The 18,392-nt window shown below is 31.5% G+C and overlaps 1 protein-coding gene across 4 annotated transcripts in view; it reads right to left on the reverse strand.

The window, feature by feature from the left end:
- LOC145255851 (uncharacterized) overlaps positions 1 to 18,392 on the reverse strand; it is a 210,562-nt gene that overhangs the window by 62,130 nt on the left and 130,040 nt on the right. For all 4 annotated transcript variants that reach the window (XM_080114607.1, XM_080114605.1, XM_080114608.1 and 1 more), the window contains one exon: positions 5,299 to 5,418. In XM_080114607.1, coding sequence (XP_079970733.1) covers positions 5,299 to 5,418 — 120 coding nt within the window. The remainder of the gene's footprint in view (positions 1 to 5,298; positions 5,419 to 18,392) is intronic.

Raw genomic sequence — 18,392 nt, forward strand, 5'->3', positions numbered from 1 at the left:
GATTTTCAAAATAAAAATTTGATAATTTAATAATCAAACAAATTAGAACTACCATGAACAAAGTTCCTTTCCAAGAACTTCCCATCGACGGAAATAATACCACAGAGCTGCTTCCCAGCTGGATACAACATGGTTGTTTTTAAGTCCAATCTTAAAAAATTCTTCTCAAACCGCTAACTTAAATAAATTCTAACTATTTAACCCACGGTTTCTAATCCTCTCTGGTGCTTTTCATCACTAACACACGTCTCTAAACCCTTATCCTCGAATGGCTTTTCAGACTCTAATAAGCAATGACTCTCTAGTATAATTAAAAAAAAAAAAGATTCTTTTTACCTGTAAATAAAATTCTAATTTTTATATCTAAAATCGAGCCAGTTTTTCTCTTGTTTATTTAATCTTTAATAGCTTTGTTAACAAGGACCTAACCCTGCCAGTCCTAAGTCCTCTTCCTGGCACCCATAACACTATGAAGAAATCTAATAATAATCAATTTTTCGAATTCCACAATTAATAATTCCACAATTAATAATTCCACAATTAATAATTCCACAATTAATAATTCCACAATTAATAATTCCACAATTAATAATTCCACAATTAATAATTCCACAATTAATACTATCTCCCTTCTCCTTTGTTCATAAGAATTTCACTTAATTGAACATTTTTTTTTACCTACTTACACAATAATGTTTCCATTTTTTTTTCTTTATCATTTTGTTTGGCTGTAGATGGGGCATCCTATCAGATGCTAGATATTTATTCAATCTAATGCATTCAAACAAAGAGATTGGTTTAATATTCTAATCGTTTCCTTAAGTGCAATTGTTTGAATTTCTCTTGCACTTGGTGCACCAGGTATACCGAGTATATTTGCCAGGTACCATTTTAAACTCTTTTTCATAAGTACGGTTGCTCCTCTAATTAAAGAAATGATGGAGATCTTCCTAAGATTCCAATTTCTTTTCCATTTCAGCTCTGTTTAACCCAGCATCATTGGGGACACTAACTTCTACTAAGGTTGCTACTTTCTCCTTCTTCACTATTTCAGGTTTTATGGCTGCGTTTTCTAGATACGTAGTTGTAGGTATGGCATAGTCATAACTGCAACTAATTCTTGACCGTTTTTTTTTTTTTTTATTAAAAATGTTAAGGTTTTTAAAGATGAAATCTTAAACGTTACAAAAAAGAAAAAAGAGGAAAATGCGAGGATAATTTCGAAAGAATTGTAAATTTTATTAAAACATTTTATTAAAAAAAAAAAGAAGATAAATACATAAAAAAAAAGCTCCCAGAAAAACCTAGACCAAAGCTGGTGACGTTACCACTGTACCAACTTAGATCAGCTGAAACCTTGTGTGAATTACAGTCAACATTGCGGTATAATATGAGTATTAATAATTATATTATAATTATATAATATGCGTATTAATAATTATATTATAATTGTATATGAGAATTAATAATTATATATTATAATTGTAAAATATGAGTATCAATAATTATATTATAATTGTATGATCTGAGTATTAATAATTATATTATATTATAATTATATAATATGTGTATTAATAATTATATTATAATTGTATAATATGTATATTAATAATTATATCATAATTGTATATGTGTATTAATAATTATATCATAATTGTATAATATAAGTATTAATAATTATATCATAATTGTATAATATGAGTATTAATAATTATATTATAATTGTATAATATGCGTATTAATAATTATATTATAATTGTATATGAGAATTAATAATTATATATTATAATTGTAAAATATGAGTATCAATAATTATATTATAATTGTATGATCTGAGTATTAATAATTATATTATATTATAATTATATAATATGTGTATTAATAATTATATTATAATTGTATAATATGCGTATTAATAATTATATTATAATTGTATGAGTATTAATTATATTATAATTGTATAATATGAGTATTAATAATTATATCATAATTGTATAATAATGAAAGAAAAATGTGATGCGTTAGCTGTTGTGTCCATCACCAAATTGGAAGTGACGTAGGTTTAAATTAAAGCTATTCAATCAAAAAGAGGGGATGACTTTCGAATATATCGGCAAAAAAAGCGACCCCTCTCTGTAGAAAAGTGCCAAGTTGAGGGTGAAGGAATTAATGTTTTTGGACAATTTTTTGCCTGAAGGGTCGAGCTTCAAAATGATACTGATCTCGTGAAAATCCGTTGCCTCTGTCAAAAGTTTTTGCGAGACACACATACATACATACTTACATACATATATACATTTAAACAGACACGTAAAATTTATATTACAGATTACGTTTAAAATTTTCCTGTGTGTCCAAAAAGTTTTACTTTATTTTTATTTTTTCAAAGTAGTAAAACTCTTTTCAGTGCAAGAGAGATAATATAAAAAAAAACATGGCTGCCAGCGATTAAACCGTTGAATTAAAATTGGATTTTGTAGATTTTAAAATGTGAATCACAGTTTTATTTGAAGCAATCAATTGAAATTTCTGAATTTTTGAGATGAGGATTTTTTATTTCAATTAGTTGGATTCTTCCGACTATTGTTCTCATCTTTGTTGCTACTAGCTGGCAGCCCGGCATTGCCCGGTTGTACAATATGCTTAAACATATTTTAATTTATGCAGATTGCGTAAGTATTATTATAGAATCAATCCTCTATTGAATATTATATTACGAGGAATAATTTGCCCGGTGGACTAATTCGCAAAAAAAATAAAAAATAAAATAATGATAATGTCGTTCATCAAATTCCGTCTGTGTTTGTTTACAATATGATGTCAGCTGATATTTGAGCGTAACGATGAATCCCTTGGAAAACTCACTTCTGATTAAAGTCTAGTTTTAAAATATGCAAACGAATAAATGATTTGCTGCGATTTTAAATGGTACATCTTCTTTTATCGTAAATTGAACTCATTAATAAGAAAAAAATTAAAACAAAATGTTGAGGTGCACTCGGGCTTGAAGAGGGGCTCATTCGATCTGTAGTTGAATGCTCTACCACTGAGTTATATTTCAAAATGACAATAGATCTGTTTGTTTAGAAGAAATAATTTGCAGCGATTTTAAATGGTACCTCTTCTTTTATTGTAAATTGAACGCATTAATAAGAAAAAATTAAAATAAAATGGTGAGGTACGTCCGGGCTTGAGCAGAGAGCATTCTATCTGTAGTCGAATGCTCTAACACAAAACTATATCTCCAGATTATAATAAATCTGTTTTTATTTTCTAAAAAGAAATGATTTGCTGAAATTTTATTATCTCCCTTGAACGGTGTAACTAAAAATATTCCCCCGTAAAAATTATTCTTTTTCATCTATAAGAGAGATAAGATATTTTTAAGATCGGATTTTTTCGATTTTCGATACTTATCAGATGAATATCTCTCCAAAAAATATCTAAGAACACTGCCAGACATATAAATTATCTTAGTGCGAAATTTGAAAGAGATAGGCTCAGCCATTTCGAAACCTATAAGGAAGGAACTCATACAAATAGTAGAGATTTTCAAACCTTTGACTTTCTTCAAGTGTGTCTTGTTGAACTAGGGAATCTTTATGCCAAATTTGGTCTGTAAGCACTTGGGACACAATGGATAAAAGTGCTAAGTAATAATCTAAGTGATAATCCGCAGTAAATACTTTTTTGTTTTATTTTACTCCAGTCAAAGTTCTCAGAAATCAAGAGGCCCCAGGGCTCTACGGACAAATTTATCTTTAGTTGACCTTTGACAACTAAATATTTTCGTTTACTAGCCAAATAGAAAAGTTACTAGCCAAACCCACATGATTTTTAGAATATGACATCTTCGTCTGTGACAAATATGTACATCATAAAGATTTTTTTTTTTTTGTTTAAATAAATGTAATTCTAAATATACAACAAATTTTATGTTGATACTTGGAAGTATAAACATTCTTATTTCTTCAGATATTTTTTTAAACAGCCTTCGTTAAAAAAAAAAAGAGCATATTGTTCTATTAAATTTTTATTGTTTAAATAATTTAACTTTGTTCGTTTTATTAAAAAAAGTTGAAAAGATATTTTTCACTCAGTAGTGAACTTTGCAAGATTGTCAGTGAAAGAAATACAATCGCCAAAAGATAAAAGTTTCATTATTTCTAGTCGGCATTTTGAAAAATCACTTGCAAATGCGAATGTTTCACTCGCAATGTAGAGCCCTGGGCTCACTACCTGGGGCTAACACTTGAACTCTATATGAGATACAGAGATATTCGAATGTTCCATTAAAGTTCTTTATCTTTCAAACACTTAATTAGTAAAGAAATTTAGAACATAATTTTCCTCTCCTCAATTAACCATTTTCATATGTTGTAGTATATCTTTTGTTTTCGTCTCTTGGTTTCACTGGATTCCAGGACAAAAATTTATCTAGTCTGGTGGAGTATCCAGCTTTGTGCTATTACTTGAGGCAACATCACTTGGATAAAGTGCAACATTCCTCGTAAAAGCTAATGTAAGTTAGCCATAGAAAGGAGATCTTATTTGGGCAGCGAATACGAAATGTGATTTTGAATATTTGGTCAGGGTTTTCTTTTTAGGAAAAGTATCCTCATGCTAGGTTGTTCTGGCAAACCCTTGTACAGAGAGACGTTAGATACTCAAGGATAGTGTCTAGTAGGCATTCAAGTTCTCTCCAGTAGGCATTCAAATACAATCTTCAGTTAATACTGAGAATACAATTATGAATCATTTAAGACTTCTACTCGTTCATGGCTGATGAAACAAGATCAAACTACCCCTGGAGATTAAATGAAGAGTTCTGTTCAAATTCCAAATAGACACACCAGAAAAGTGTGAAAAATTCCATCATCTGAAATGTTGTGTGATGAGATGATGAGAACGGTAGTCAGAATGATCTAAATAATACAAATTAATTATCCTCATCTCAAAAATTCTAAAACGTAACAATCAATTTTATTGAAAACATTAAAAAAAAGGTGAGGTAAGTGAAATATTCTAACAGTCCCTATGTTGCAATTGAACCAAAAGGAATTCAAAATTTGTGGAAAATTTGTTTAAAAATTTTTGAAAACTTTTTTTTTCTTTTAAAACTTTGTTTTTTTTTTTAAAACGTTTTTTTATTCTAAAATTTATTTTTCATAGAAAAATATTTTAAACTATTTTTTTAAATAATAAAAAAGTTAAAAAAACATTTTTTTTTCATAAAAAAATTTTTTAAACTGAAAAATAATTTAAAATTTTTTTTAAATGTTGTTTAATGGAATTTACCTGGCATGTTTTGATTCAGTGTTTGATTCGGGGAAGGTCTTGGCGGTTGGCATCCTGCAGCAGTTTTACCCCAGGAATTCCTGTTTTCATCTGTTGAAGAAGCTGGCGGCAGGGTCGAATCTGCAAGAAATGCGATATGTGACGTCATCGGTTTTTGAGATGAGGATTAATAATTGGGATTATTTGAACTACAATTCTAATTTTTATTTATTTGTGAACTGTTATCCTTCTCTTTATAGTTGTTGTTTCACAACATTTCGGCCAAACATTCCTTTGACCTTCATCAGGTGATTAACCACAACAAAGGTCAGAGGAATAATTGGCCGAAATGTCGTGAAACCACAACTATGAAGATAAGGATAACAGTTCACAAATAAATAAATAAATAAATTAATTAAATAAATAAACAAATAAATTAAATAAATAAATTGAATAAACAAATAAATTAAATAAAAAATAAATAAATAAGCAAATAAATAAATAAGCAAATAAACAAATAAAAAACAAACAAATAAACAAATAAAAAACAAATAAAAACAAATAAACAAATTGAAACAAATAAATAAACAAATTGAAACAAATAAATAAACAAATTGAAACAAATAAATAAACAAATAAAAACAAATAAACAAATTAAAACAAATAAAAAATAAACAAATAAAAACAAATAAACAAACAAATAAAAACAAATAAACAAATAAATAAACAAACAAAAAATAAACAAATAAAACAAACAAATAAATAAACAAATAAACAAACAAACAAATAAATAAACAAATAAAAAACAAACACACAAACGAATAAATAAACAAATAAACAAAAATAAATAAATAAACAAATAAATAAACTAATAAATAAACAAATAAATAAACATCCAAATTACTCATCTCAAAGGATTCGAATCATGAAATAATGTTCATTTTAAGTTTCAGCCAATATAACCTCTAACAATTTCCGGGTGCTTCTTTTTGTACTTAGGAATCCTTACCTTGAATTCCTGAACCATTACATTTTTTTTTTAATCCACAGAGTTAGATTGTTCTCATTCTGTCAGCCATAACAGGATAGAAGTGTTAGTTTACGTTATTCTTAGTTATCACCTACAGTAAGTGAAGAGGAGGAAGAGGAGGAACCGTTGACATCCAGATTGCTGTCATTTAGAACTATTAACCAATGCTCTTAACCGCTAAGCTATGTGATCGAATGAAAAACAGTCTACTTCTGTGGATTAGATGAAAGGCTTGAGATTCTGTACAGATGTTTTATCTAAATTTGTTTTATTAATTTTTATTAATTTTTATTAATTTTCAATGAAGATCGTTTGACAAGCCATGTAGCCACTTGATATAAGCAACTAACAAGAACAAAAGTTGGTTATCGCAAAGACAGAAGATGCCTATTGACCTTAGTCTTGAAAAGACCAAGGCTGTAGATATGAGGAAAACAGTAAGCAGGAAGAGAGTTCAGAAGCCTGCAATTCTTGAAAGAAGTTACTGGAATCAGAAGTCATATTACAATGGGATATCAAAATAGTGAAATGATGAAGACCACTAGACCAACCAACAAGCTGGAACAAAAGAAGCAGCGAATAGATTAGACAATTCCGAGGAACACAATCTGTCAATGCTAATTATAATTTTTGTCCAGAATTCTTCATATATTAAAAATACACAAATACAAAAAAATCTTCATGATGTATGTACCCGCAATGAAAGACAAATATCATATTCCAAAAACCATGTAAATCAATCAGTTTTTGTTTTTAACTAAGAAAATCAAATTTTATAAGCTAATGAGGATAGTGCCATACTCCGTCATCGTGTAAAATTCATCACTAATTACCTGCCCCTTAAAAACCTCTCCAGAAATAGAGATTAAAAGCAGCCTTGTAATATCTACGATTTACCATTAATCGTTAAATCATTAAAAAAAGATGATTTATAGATAAAAAAAACTTTTCCATCAATTTGCGCGATTTTAGGAATATGATCTTTTCGATCCCTGACGTATTACGTACATCATAGAGAATACTTTGTATTTTTGTTTTTGAATATGGCAGGAATTGTGGACAATCATCTACTTTTCAATTTCAAAGGAGAAAAAAAAAAAAAAAAAGAAAAAAAAAAGAAAAATCAGAAAAGATGACTTATTACCTACCTACATTGACACAAATGTCTGAGACGGTTTCTGTGGGGGTTGTATCCAAACGATAAATCCCCTCGGGTCGGGAGAGGGGATGGGAAGGGGTTGACTGGAAACAACAAAACTCAAACTGGCACCAACATCGCCAAATATGTGCCATGATTTAGTTTTTTGTCTCCAAAAATTGTAAACTAATTTTTATAAATTTATAAATTAAAAACACACACACACACACACACACAAAAAAAAAAAAACTTTTTTTTTTTTAATGGAAACAAAAATATCTGTTACTTTCAAAAAGGTCCATTCTTAGTCGAAATTTGTCAATGTTTTTCAAGTTTCAGAAATTTGTTTGCAAAAGAAATTGGAGGAAAAAAAATTAACTCAAAAATGTTCAGCCATGAAAATCGTTGGTTGTTCGATTTTTATTTAGATTTACAATGACCAGATTTTTTTGTGTAAATTGCTTTACTATATATATACGTTGCCCGGTATTAAACGTTAACGTTAATAAATAAAGTAAAAAAAAAAATAAAAAAATAAAAAAACGGAAAGTAATTGAGACATCTGCATGCAAGTACTATGGGTTTTTTTTTTCTAAACAGTTCACTTCTTGTGAGTAAAAAAGAAATAAAAAATAATCGAGCTGAGATCGAAACCAAAACCTAAAGACAGTGAGTCAAGTACGGTAACCAGTAGACCATCTTGCCACGTCTTTAAAAAGTGTTTCTAAACCTCATGAAACAGTTGACGAACAGATAAAATCCGATGACGCCCAATTTTACAAGTTTGACTCCTTAGCAGCCCTTTTTTCCAGATGAAAACTGATTAAAAAGTTTTCCACATGTCTGAATACTCTATATACCAAATTTCCAGCCTGCAGATCAAAGATTTGGTGAGCATGTATGTTGAGAAGTGTCCTCACACGCACACATTCACACTTATACGTATATATATTTTTTTTTTCCATGGAGGTTATCACTTATCAAGGCTCGGAAGCCACTCGGGGATAAGGGTTATTGCGTGTACAGTAATCAATGGGATAGTATCGTAGTAATCGTTAGTATTGGAGATTTGATAGAGTGTCTTACTTAAGGGGGCAGTTTTTCAGATATTTGTTTATGTTGGACTTGAAGACATCCAAATTGTAGTCAGGTGGGAAACAGGCAAACGGAAGAGAGTTCCACAGGCGTGCACTTCTAAGAAAATAGCTCTGCTCATGGAATCTATGCTTGGATTTAGGCACAGATAAAGAGTGGGGAAAATTATTGACAGTGGTTTCAGCTAGACGGGTGTTTTTCGTGAAAGATTGGTGAGGGGGGACCAGAGATTGGAACTCAGACGAGCACTTGCCATGAAAATAACGATAAAACAAAGACAGGCTCGCAATATCTCTTCTGTGGGAGAGAGGTTGTAGGGAAGAGAAAAGGGCACCCCCCACTAAGCCACGAAGTCTATTTTGTACTCTGTCAAGGCAGGATATATATATATATATATATATATATATATATATATATATGGTAAATATTTGATGACCCCTAAAATAATATTAGAACTAATGATAATTCATAAAGCAAACTAATACAGTGATTTCAAAATTAGTTGACTTGCAAACAATAGTTTTCCAATGAGAAACTTGGGATTAAAAGTTTTGGCTTTTTTAAATATAGTTTTAAAGTTTGAAAAATTTACAAGACTATGAGTATGTGTGTATGACAATTAAAAAACAATTAAACACTGGAAATCTTCATTTTTCTGAAGACGGTTGTTGATCTAGATGAAACCGGTCAATCTCTTGTTTGTTTTTTTCCTGATTTATTTGATTTTCCATTCTGTTTTTCATACATTCTGTCTCCATTATGATTACTTTTATGAGATATCATTTGATAGTAAGTTATACAAAAAAAACTACAAAAATTGTTAAAAAAAACAACTCCAAAATTGTTAAAAAAAAAATAAAAAACCCTCCAAATTGTCAAAAAAAAAAAAAAACAACTTAAAATTGTTAACAAAAAACTGAAAATTGTAAAAAAAAAAAATAAAAATAAAATTCAAAATTGTTAAAAAAAACAACTCCAAAATTGTTAAAAGAAACCCTCCAAATTGTCAAAAAAAAAAACAACTTAAAATTGTTAACAAAAAACTGAAAATTGTAAAAAAAAAATAAATAAAAAAAATAAAATTAAAAATTGTAAAAAAAAAAAAAAAAAACAGCCTCAAAAACAACTCAAAATTATAAATTAAAAAAAAACAACCTGAAAATTGTTAAAAAAAAAACCTCTGTACAGTAAAAAAATAAAATTTCTTCTCTTCAGAATCCAAAACATAAACAGAACGTAAAATATTCCCCCGAAAAAATTATTTTTTATCTATAAGAGAAGAAAGACTATTTTTAAGATCGGAGTTTTGATACTTATCGGATGAATTTCTATACAAAACATATCTAAGAACACTGCCAGACAGATAAATGAGCTTTGTGTGAAATTCGCAAGAGATAGCCGTTTCAGAACCTATGAGGAAGAAACTCTCTCACACAAACACAAACACACAAAGTGACTTTTATATAATAGTAGGGATATTATGCTCTCATTTTTTTAAGTTTAAGAACTGAGCACTCTGCAAGAGTTCTCTCCCACTAATCTTACATAGGTAGGTAGATATGTCCGTGTGTGTGTATATATATATATATATATATATATATATATATATATATATATATATATATATTGTCAGTAGATCATTATCAATGCAGATTTGATTAAAACATTTTCTTTTCTTTTTTTTTTTTTTTTATTTCTTCTCAACTCTTCCAGCTAATTATCATATCTCTGGTATCAACTGGTGGTGGAGTACCGATCCGAGAGTTTTATTTTTTTTTTTTTTTGGTCCATTGCACGTATTTTTGATCGTCATCAGTTTATTTTTATAAACTATCTGTACCAACCTGGCATTGCTCGGCATGCAGTGTAATCATTTTAACTTTTATTTGTTTGCTTATTTTTTAAATATAAAAAGGTAGACAACTCCTATTACGTTCTTCAATTTAAAACGAGTTATCTCACTTGCTGGGTTTTAATTTTAAACGATTATCTAATCCTGTTTCATATTAATATTTATTTATTTCTCTTTTTTTCACTCCAAACAAGCCATATTGTCACTTGGGATCATGTCTAACAAGTGATTGTGGGGAGTTAAGCAGTGAGATGTCTGTTCACATTACATTTAAACCTCTGCAGGTTAGTACAGTCAGGGAAGCAGGAGATGGAAAGAATTCCAAAATCTATCAGTTTGAAGGAGGAAACTATTCAAATAGAAGGCTTTTTGGCATGTAAGAAGTTCAATAATGAGAGGGTGGGACTTTTTTGCTTGTTGGGTTAGTCAGGAGTATGAATATTGAGGGAGTATTAGTGCTATGAGTTCATCAGAGCACATTCCATTAAAGTACTTGTAAAAAAGGTACAGGGATGCAACATTGCAACGATAGGACAGAGATTGGAGGTTGGCCGACAGTGTGGGACCTATGAGATTTAAAACTCTTTTTTTATCTATAATATAAATCTCACTTGTCTGTTTAAATGTATGTATGTATGTCTGCCTAAAACTTTCGACAGAGGTGACGGATTTTCACCACATCGGTATCGTTTTGAAACTCAGCCCTTTGGATGACAAATGTAGAAAAATTGGTTAAAATCATTAATTCCTTTATCCTCATCTGGGCACTTTTCTACAAGGAGGGGTCGCTTTTTTCGCCGATATTTTTGAATGGTGACTTAGTAAAAATATAGGATACTCTCAGATGTAAATAAATTGAGACGGACAAAGTAATTTCTTAAATAAATTGTAGCAAAGTATATGTTATTACATTGCCAATAACATCTAGCAGATCCGCTAGCACTGGAGGCAGCAGCTGTATAACACATATGCAAATGACCAAGCCAGTGTGTGAAGTGACGTCATAGACGAGGAAGAGAAAGGAAAGTAAAAGGGAGAAAAAATGCACCACGTGGCGAGAACGAGAGAAGAAATTGCGTGGCGAGAAAGATAAACGTTGGCTCGTGGTGACGAGAAACTTTAACTTTAATGGCAGACAACATAAACTAAGAGACTTTTAAAATGAGATGCAATTTATTATTTTGGAAAAACCCTTTTCAAGTTGAGTCGAATTTCTTTGCGACTGTCTCAGATACACTGTGTTGGGTCCGAGGATTAAAATGTAACAACAGTGAACAATATTAACGACCATGTTATGTCTGCAGGCAATTATAAATAAACACCTTGATCCTCTAGATTGAGAAATTGGTAGGGTCTGTCTGTCCATCAGGTCTTTGCTTGAATGTGTTCTTGTTTTATTTGTTCTTCACTTCCTTTGGGCCAGCTCATGGTCTAGTGGTCTTCATTGATTCATTGTTTGGATACATCCAACAAGTTGACCGCATGACGCATATGCAAAAACGCGAGAGGCAATGCGTTATTTTAGAAAAACCATGAATAAATGCATTTCATTTAAACTGAAAAAACAAAAAGCCGAGTCAAATTTTTTCCTTATTTTTTTTTGTTCCTTTGCGACTGGTCTCTACATGCGATGTGTTGGTCCATGTTTATATGTAATTCCGACGTTACATTGTACATAGATGTGGTTGACTTGCTTTTGTCTTAAACATTACATGTAAGAGAGCTGTTAGTGCTGGTAGCAGCAGAAACAACCGCATGACGCATATGCAAAAAACGAGAGGCAATTCGCTATTTTCAAAGAACCAGGAATAAATGCATTTCATTTCAACTGAAAAAACTGCGTGGAATTTCTTTCCTTTTTGTTTTCCCTTGTGACTGTCTCAGACACAACGTGTGGGGTTCGAGTGTTCAAATGTAACGACACCGTTGAAGAAGAAGAATAGTGACTCCATTGCTAATAACATCGTACAACAATACCAAATCAAAATTGACGAATCAGGTGTTAGTTACATTTTTTTTTAAATACTCATCAAAGACAAATATTTTCCGTGAATATAAAAAATCAATTGTATTAAAAGTAACAAATCCAATGCAAATCCTCGATACGGATTTAAGACAAAGACGACGGGAAAGAAGACATTGCAGGCGATGGGAAAGTATAAGAGTTAAATGGCTGATTTCCTTGTTGGACACCAGAAAGTGACCCTTCACCGCAACACCCAACTCTGCCCTTGCCGTGCATGTTTACCTTGTGTGGTCATGTCAGCTGACTACAATTTGGCAAATGAAGGCCAAATGGCGGGAAGAGGTGGTAGTGATATGCCAACCTGAAAAATGTCAACGTCTTGCGTTATTTTAGAACATTTGAAGAGTCCTTCCTCACAGCCGCCCTCATCTGAACTACGCTTGATAAACAAAGTAAAGGTGTGTGTGTGTGTGTGTGTGTGTGTGTGCGTGTGTTGGGGGGGGATAGATATAGTAAGAGGTCAAGTGAAAACAAAGTTTTGTGTTTGCTTGGAAATTGTGTTTGTTTTTTTTTAAATTTACACCTGCAGAAGATTATTATGGACACGGTAAAAAAAAAAAAAGATTTAAAAAAAAAACTCTGACTTGTCCAGAATTCCTTCATTTGAAAAAACAAAAAGTTAAAAAATTTGTACGTTATACATATTTGTGATAGAAATATCATACACCAAAAATCACATACATTTTGATCAAGTGGTTTTATTTTTAAATAAGAAAATAAAATTTGATGGCTAAACTACAACTTATGATCTCGCAGTGCAATTTTGAAAACAGCCTGAAGGAACGAAGAAGATAACTCCAAATAATTGAAACTTGTGAGATTTCAGAAAAATGATTTTCTGTATAAAAATCAAACTACTTCATCAATTTATGCGATTTTTAGTGTACGATTTTTTTCTTTCCATTATCGGTATGCACATCATACTTCTTTTTTTATTTCAGAAAATTTTTTTTCATGAGGCAAAGGATTCTGGGCAAGCGCCATAAAAACGTTATTTTAAAAAATTTTTTAAAAGAGTGCTTGTCAACAGATCGATTTTTTTTAAATATGCTGTTTTAAGCAAAAACAATATTACATACTCAATTGTTATGCTGAAAATAGTAATATATCCAAAAATTACGAAAAATCATTGAGTAGAAATTTATTTCTAGTTAAAGGTAATTTTTATGGAAAATTGGGTAAAATCGCATTTTTCCTAGATGTAAAAAAATATGCAGTAGGAGGCTATACACAGGGGACATAACTCCGAAAAGAATATTTTTGATTATTTGTGTAATGACTGCAATATTTGTTGTCTATAGTTCCTATTTACAATGCCTCCCCACGGGACAGAGTTAGACACCAGGGTCGTTTTTAATGTGGAGAAAAGGAACAAAAATAAAAATTGTCTCAGTCGTGAAGGATTTCTCCTCCACTGACAGAGAACAAGAAATTGAAGTGCAGCATCTGAAGAACAGATACTACACTTTGATCTTGTCCCAAACGCCATTTGTTGTCTATAGTTAGCTACAAGCAATAATGGCAGAAAGAAAATGGGGGGATATAGTTTCGAAAGCCGGTTTATCACAATTTTTTGTAGGTTTCTGACTACTTTTTGATTGTATTTGAAAGATTAAAGCCTAAAATTAATTTCCAAAATAAAAAAATATTTGTACACATAAAAATAAAAGTTATAATGGAAAATATTTTCATGGCGATATTCAGAAAATGACAAGTTAAGCTAAATTTTGAAGTGTAATAAATTCATTGTAAAAATTCCTTAAAAGATAAATATTGGGTTCCTGGGTCTATTTCGAAGATAATTAGTAAAGTCCTAAGATATTAAATTAAATTAAAAAAAAAAAACACCTTGTTTGTACAAAACAATAGCTTAATTAATACTCAGAACTGCTTTGCTCAAACAAAACAGAAAGTCATCTAAACATGGATTCTATGGAAGCCCAACATGTCAGACAGTCAAAACGGTTATCTGAAAATAATGTAGGGCAGTTTAAGAGAGGCGGGGGGGGGGGATCAAAACCGACTGTTTTTTCCCCAGCTGTGCATCCGTACATTCCTATCCTGAACATTTGTATAATTTTTACTATTTTTTAATTTAATTATTTTCCTGTGTTCCTGCTTTTAAATTAAAACTTTTTTTTTTATTTTTCAAGATTATATAAAAATTATGTTACACTGAAAGTTACACGTTCATGCATGCAAGGAAAATATTAGAATCTTACATATAAAAATTATGCGAAACATGTAATCTGAAAAAAGTAGAAATATTTTTGCAATTATAATCTTTTTGTGTGAAAATACTAAATAAGCAATGCTTGATTCAATGATCTGAAAGACGTACAGCGCCGAGCAACCAAGCTGCTGGCATCACTGAAGGACAAGCCATATTCTGAAAGATTGAGAACCCTGAGGCTGCCCACTCTTGAGCATCGGAGAAATCATGGTGACATGATTGATCTCTACAAGTACATCCATGGGATCTATGATACAAGAAAGTCGTCTTTTCAGATCACCAAAAACAGCACAACCAGGGGGAACAGCCTCAAATCGTAAAAAAAAACACTGTAGGCTAGATGTCCGCAAACGGACCTTCTCACAGACGGTTGTCAACACATGGAATGATCTCCCAGATGCAGTTGTAAAAGCACAAACGGTAAACGCATTCAAAAGCAGACTTGACGCCCATTGGAGATTGCTGCCGAGTTTATATTGTCCATCCTCCTAAATGGAAGTGAAAATTCTTGGGTTTCTGTGCCACGCATGCCACAAAGTTGTCTAGGAAATTTTTCCCTTGGAATGATGAACAGGTTCAAAACCTGGACCTCAAACATCTATATGTCAAAGTCATAATATCAGCAGTTCGAGAAATTACTTTTTCTTTGGGTTATATTGAATTCATTAATACGAACTTTAGGAGCTTTTTTTCGTAAAGTTTCTGAAAAAACTGTTTTTTTTTTTCTTTTTTTATCATTCCAATTTATAATGCTGTATTTTCATTTAAAAAAGCAAAAATAAATTCTTGCGTTTTTTATTTACTACTGAAAATTATACTAAAGGTTTTTATTAACTACTGAAAACCATAATTTTAGTAAAGGTATTTTTTGTTTAAACAAAATAATACATTTCCCCTCAGATTTAAATAAAAATAATTAGTTCATTATATTCCGCGATCATTATTTGATAAATACTGAAAATTTCATTAAAACTGTTTAATTTCCTGATTTTTGGTGAATTTTTTAAGTAAAGGGAAAGGTTAAAATGTTTATACATTTTGAGCATCGGCATTCATTTTGCACGTACCTATCTATAGCGATAGACTTTTTTTTTTTACATAAGATTCACCACTTATCAAGGCCTGGAGGCCACTCAAAGATAAGGGTTAAAAAGTGATCAGTAGTCAATAGGACAATATAGTAATCGTTAGAAATGTAAATTACTTAAATTGGTTTACTTAAGGGAAACGGCTCATCAAGAATTTGTTTACGTTGGACTTGAAGACAATCAAATTGTAGTCAGCTGGAAAGCAGGTAAACGGAAGATAGTTCAACGGGTGTGCAGTTCTAAGAAAGAAGCTTTGTTCATGGAATCTCCGTTTAGGTTTAGGCACAGGTAAAGAGTAGGGGAAATTATTGATAGTGTTTTCAGCTAGACGAGTGTTTCTCACAAAAGTTTGGTGAAGGGGGGGCATAGATTGGAACTCAGCCGAGCGCTTGCCATGAAAATAATGATAAAGCAGAGACAGGATCGCAATGTCTCTTCTGTGAAAAAGAGGTTGCAAGAAAAAGAAAAGGCATCCTCTACAAGGCTACGAAGTCTATTTTGAACTCTGTCAAACAAACTGTCATGGTAGGATAAGCCGTTTCTAGCAGCTCCTGCCCAGATGTGGCAACAATACTCCATCCTTGGACATACCTGGCTCTTATATAGGTAGAGAATTGCATCAGCAGTGAGATATCTACTGGATCAAAAGAAAGATCCCACCATTTTCCTAGCAACCTTGGCAACGGATTTGATGTATGTGTTCTATTTCAGATCAGGAGTAAAAGTCAAGCTTGTCAAAACATGGAGCCTCCCTAAGATGAGAGCCATTCATTTCAGTTGATGCCAGATGAGGATCAGAGCGTTGATGATGTAAAGATAGAAGCTTGGTTGTAGATGCATTAAAATTAACCAGCCATTTTTTTCCCCATTGTACGATATGCTCAAGATCAGAGGAGAGGGAATCAGAGAGAACTTGGTCACTTACGGCTTTTGATGTGCTGCCATAGATGGTAGTGTCGTCAGCATAAATGTCTACAAATGATCTAAGGATGTGATTTGGAAGATCATTGATGCTGATTAGGAGGAAAGGTGGACCTAGGATGGACCTCTGAGGGACTCCAGAATTAATACTGTGAGCTTCTGATTTCTGCTCATCAACTACTACTCTTATGGATCTATCAGACAGAAATGACTTAATTATTGAAAAAACATTTCCAGCTATACCATAGCTGGAGATCTTGTGAAGTAGACCTTTATGCCATACCCTAGCAAAGGCCTTTAATATATCAAAAGCAATTGCACTAGAAAGGAAGCCTCCATCGAGAGATTCACTAATCCTATAAGATATAACCGTAAGCACATCTGCTGTAGATCTAACAGAACGGAAACCATATTGCATGTCACTAAGAAGATTATTTTTGCTGAGGTGGTTGACTACTTCTCTATTTAACACAGATTCCAGTAACTTACTCATAACGCACAGGAGACTTATTGGTCTGTACTGAGAGGGAAATGAATGATCACCTGAATTCTTAAATATAGGACATACTGATGATATTTTCCAGGATGTTGGGAAGCAATTCTCCTTAAGACAAGGTTTAAACAGCTTTGTAAGTATGGGCACTAGTTCTTCACTATAATTGGAATGCCATCAGCGACAGTTGCTTTACTGGAATCAAGGTTTTTGACTAGCTTGGTAACATTATGCACAGATATTTGTATGTTGCATAGCATATTTTCTGATAAAGGAGGAAATATGGGAGGTTGGCGGCCTTGGTTGTATAGGGTAGAATTAGCTGCAATGTTCTTGGCAAAGAGTTTGGCTTTGTTTGATGCTGAAAAGATTACCTCAGGTCCATTGATGATAGTTGGGATAGAGCACATGCTTCTGTTCAGGATCCTGTTTGCTATTTGCCAAAACTGGTGGAAACCAAGCCGCTGCTCAGCGACTTTGGACTTGACGGACTGAGCATACTCAATGAATTTTCGTAATTTTTGGATATATTACTATTTTCGACATGACAATTGAGTATGTAATATTGTTTTTTCTTAAAACGATATATTTAAAAAATTGGTTTGTCGACTATAGCTTAACAAGACCCCTGCCCCAAAAAAGACAAAAAAAATATTTTACTTTAAAGCCAAAAAAAGATTAAGGATTACCTCCCTTATATCAAAGAGAAACATTTTTCGCTCATCATTTTTTACCCATAATTCCATGACTTTCTAAACAATGAAGTCGTTTGAGCACCTAACAGTAATTTAGAAAGATTCGCACACTCACTGGCTATTGCTACAAGGAGTAAAATTAGCCACTGATAATAGAAATTATCCTAATTAGAAACAGTAACTTGTTTGCTATACCGTGTGCCATCACCAAATCTAATATACTGCTTCCATCGCATTAATCAGAAACGTGCAAAAATGGGCGTGGCGTGTACGGACTAGTATCTTCAAACGAAATTATCATAATCATTCGTTTCGGTTAAAATGTGATTGTATAATTCAATAAAAGCCTAGAGCTAATTTAAAAAGAAAGAAAAACGTAATTTTGATTGTAAAAACAAATTTTAAAATGAAAATTGTTTTCTTGATCTCACAATAGATAAAAAAAAAATGCAAAAATTCAGTGACATTTGAAAGTTTTAAAAATTAAGTTTATAAATCTTTAGTAAGATCAATTTTCTGAAAAGTAAACTCAGTTTTCTGAACC

This window comes from Euprymna scolopes, chromosome 31 (assembly GCF_053919585.1).
Source record: "Euprymna scolopes isolate OS-2025 chromosome 31, ASM5391958v1, whole genome shotgun sequence".
Lineage (NCBI taxonomy): Eukaryota > Metazoa > Mollusca > Cephalopoda > Sepiida > Sepiolidae > Euprymna > Euprymna scolopes.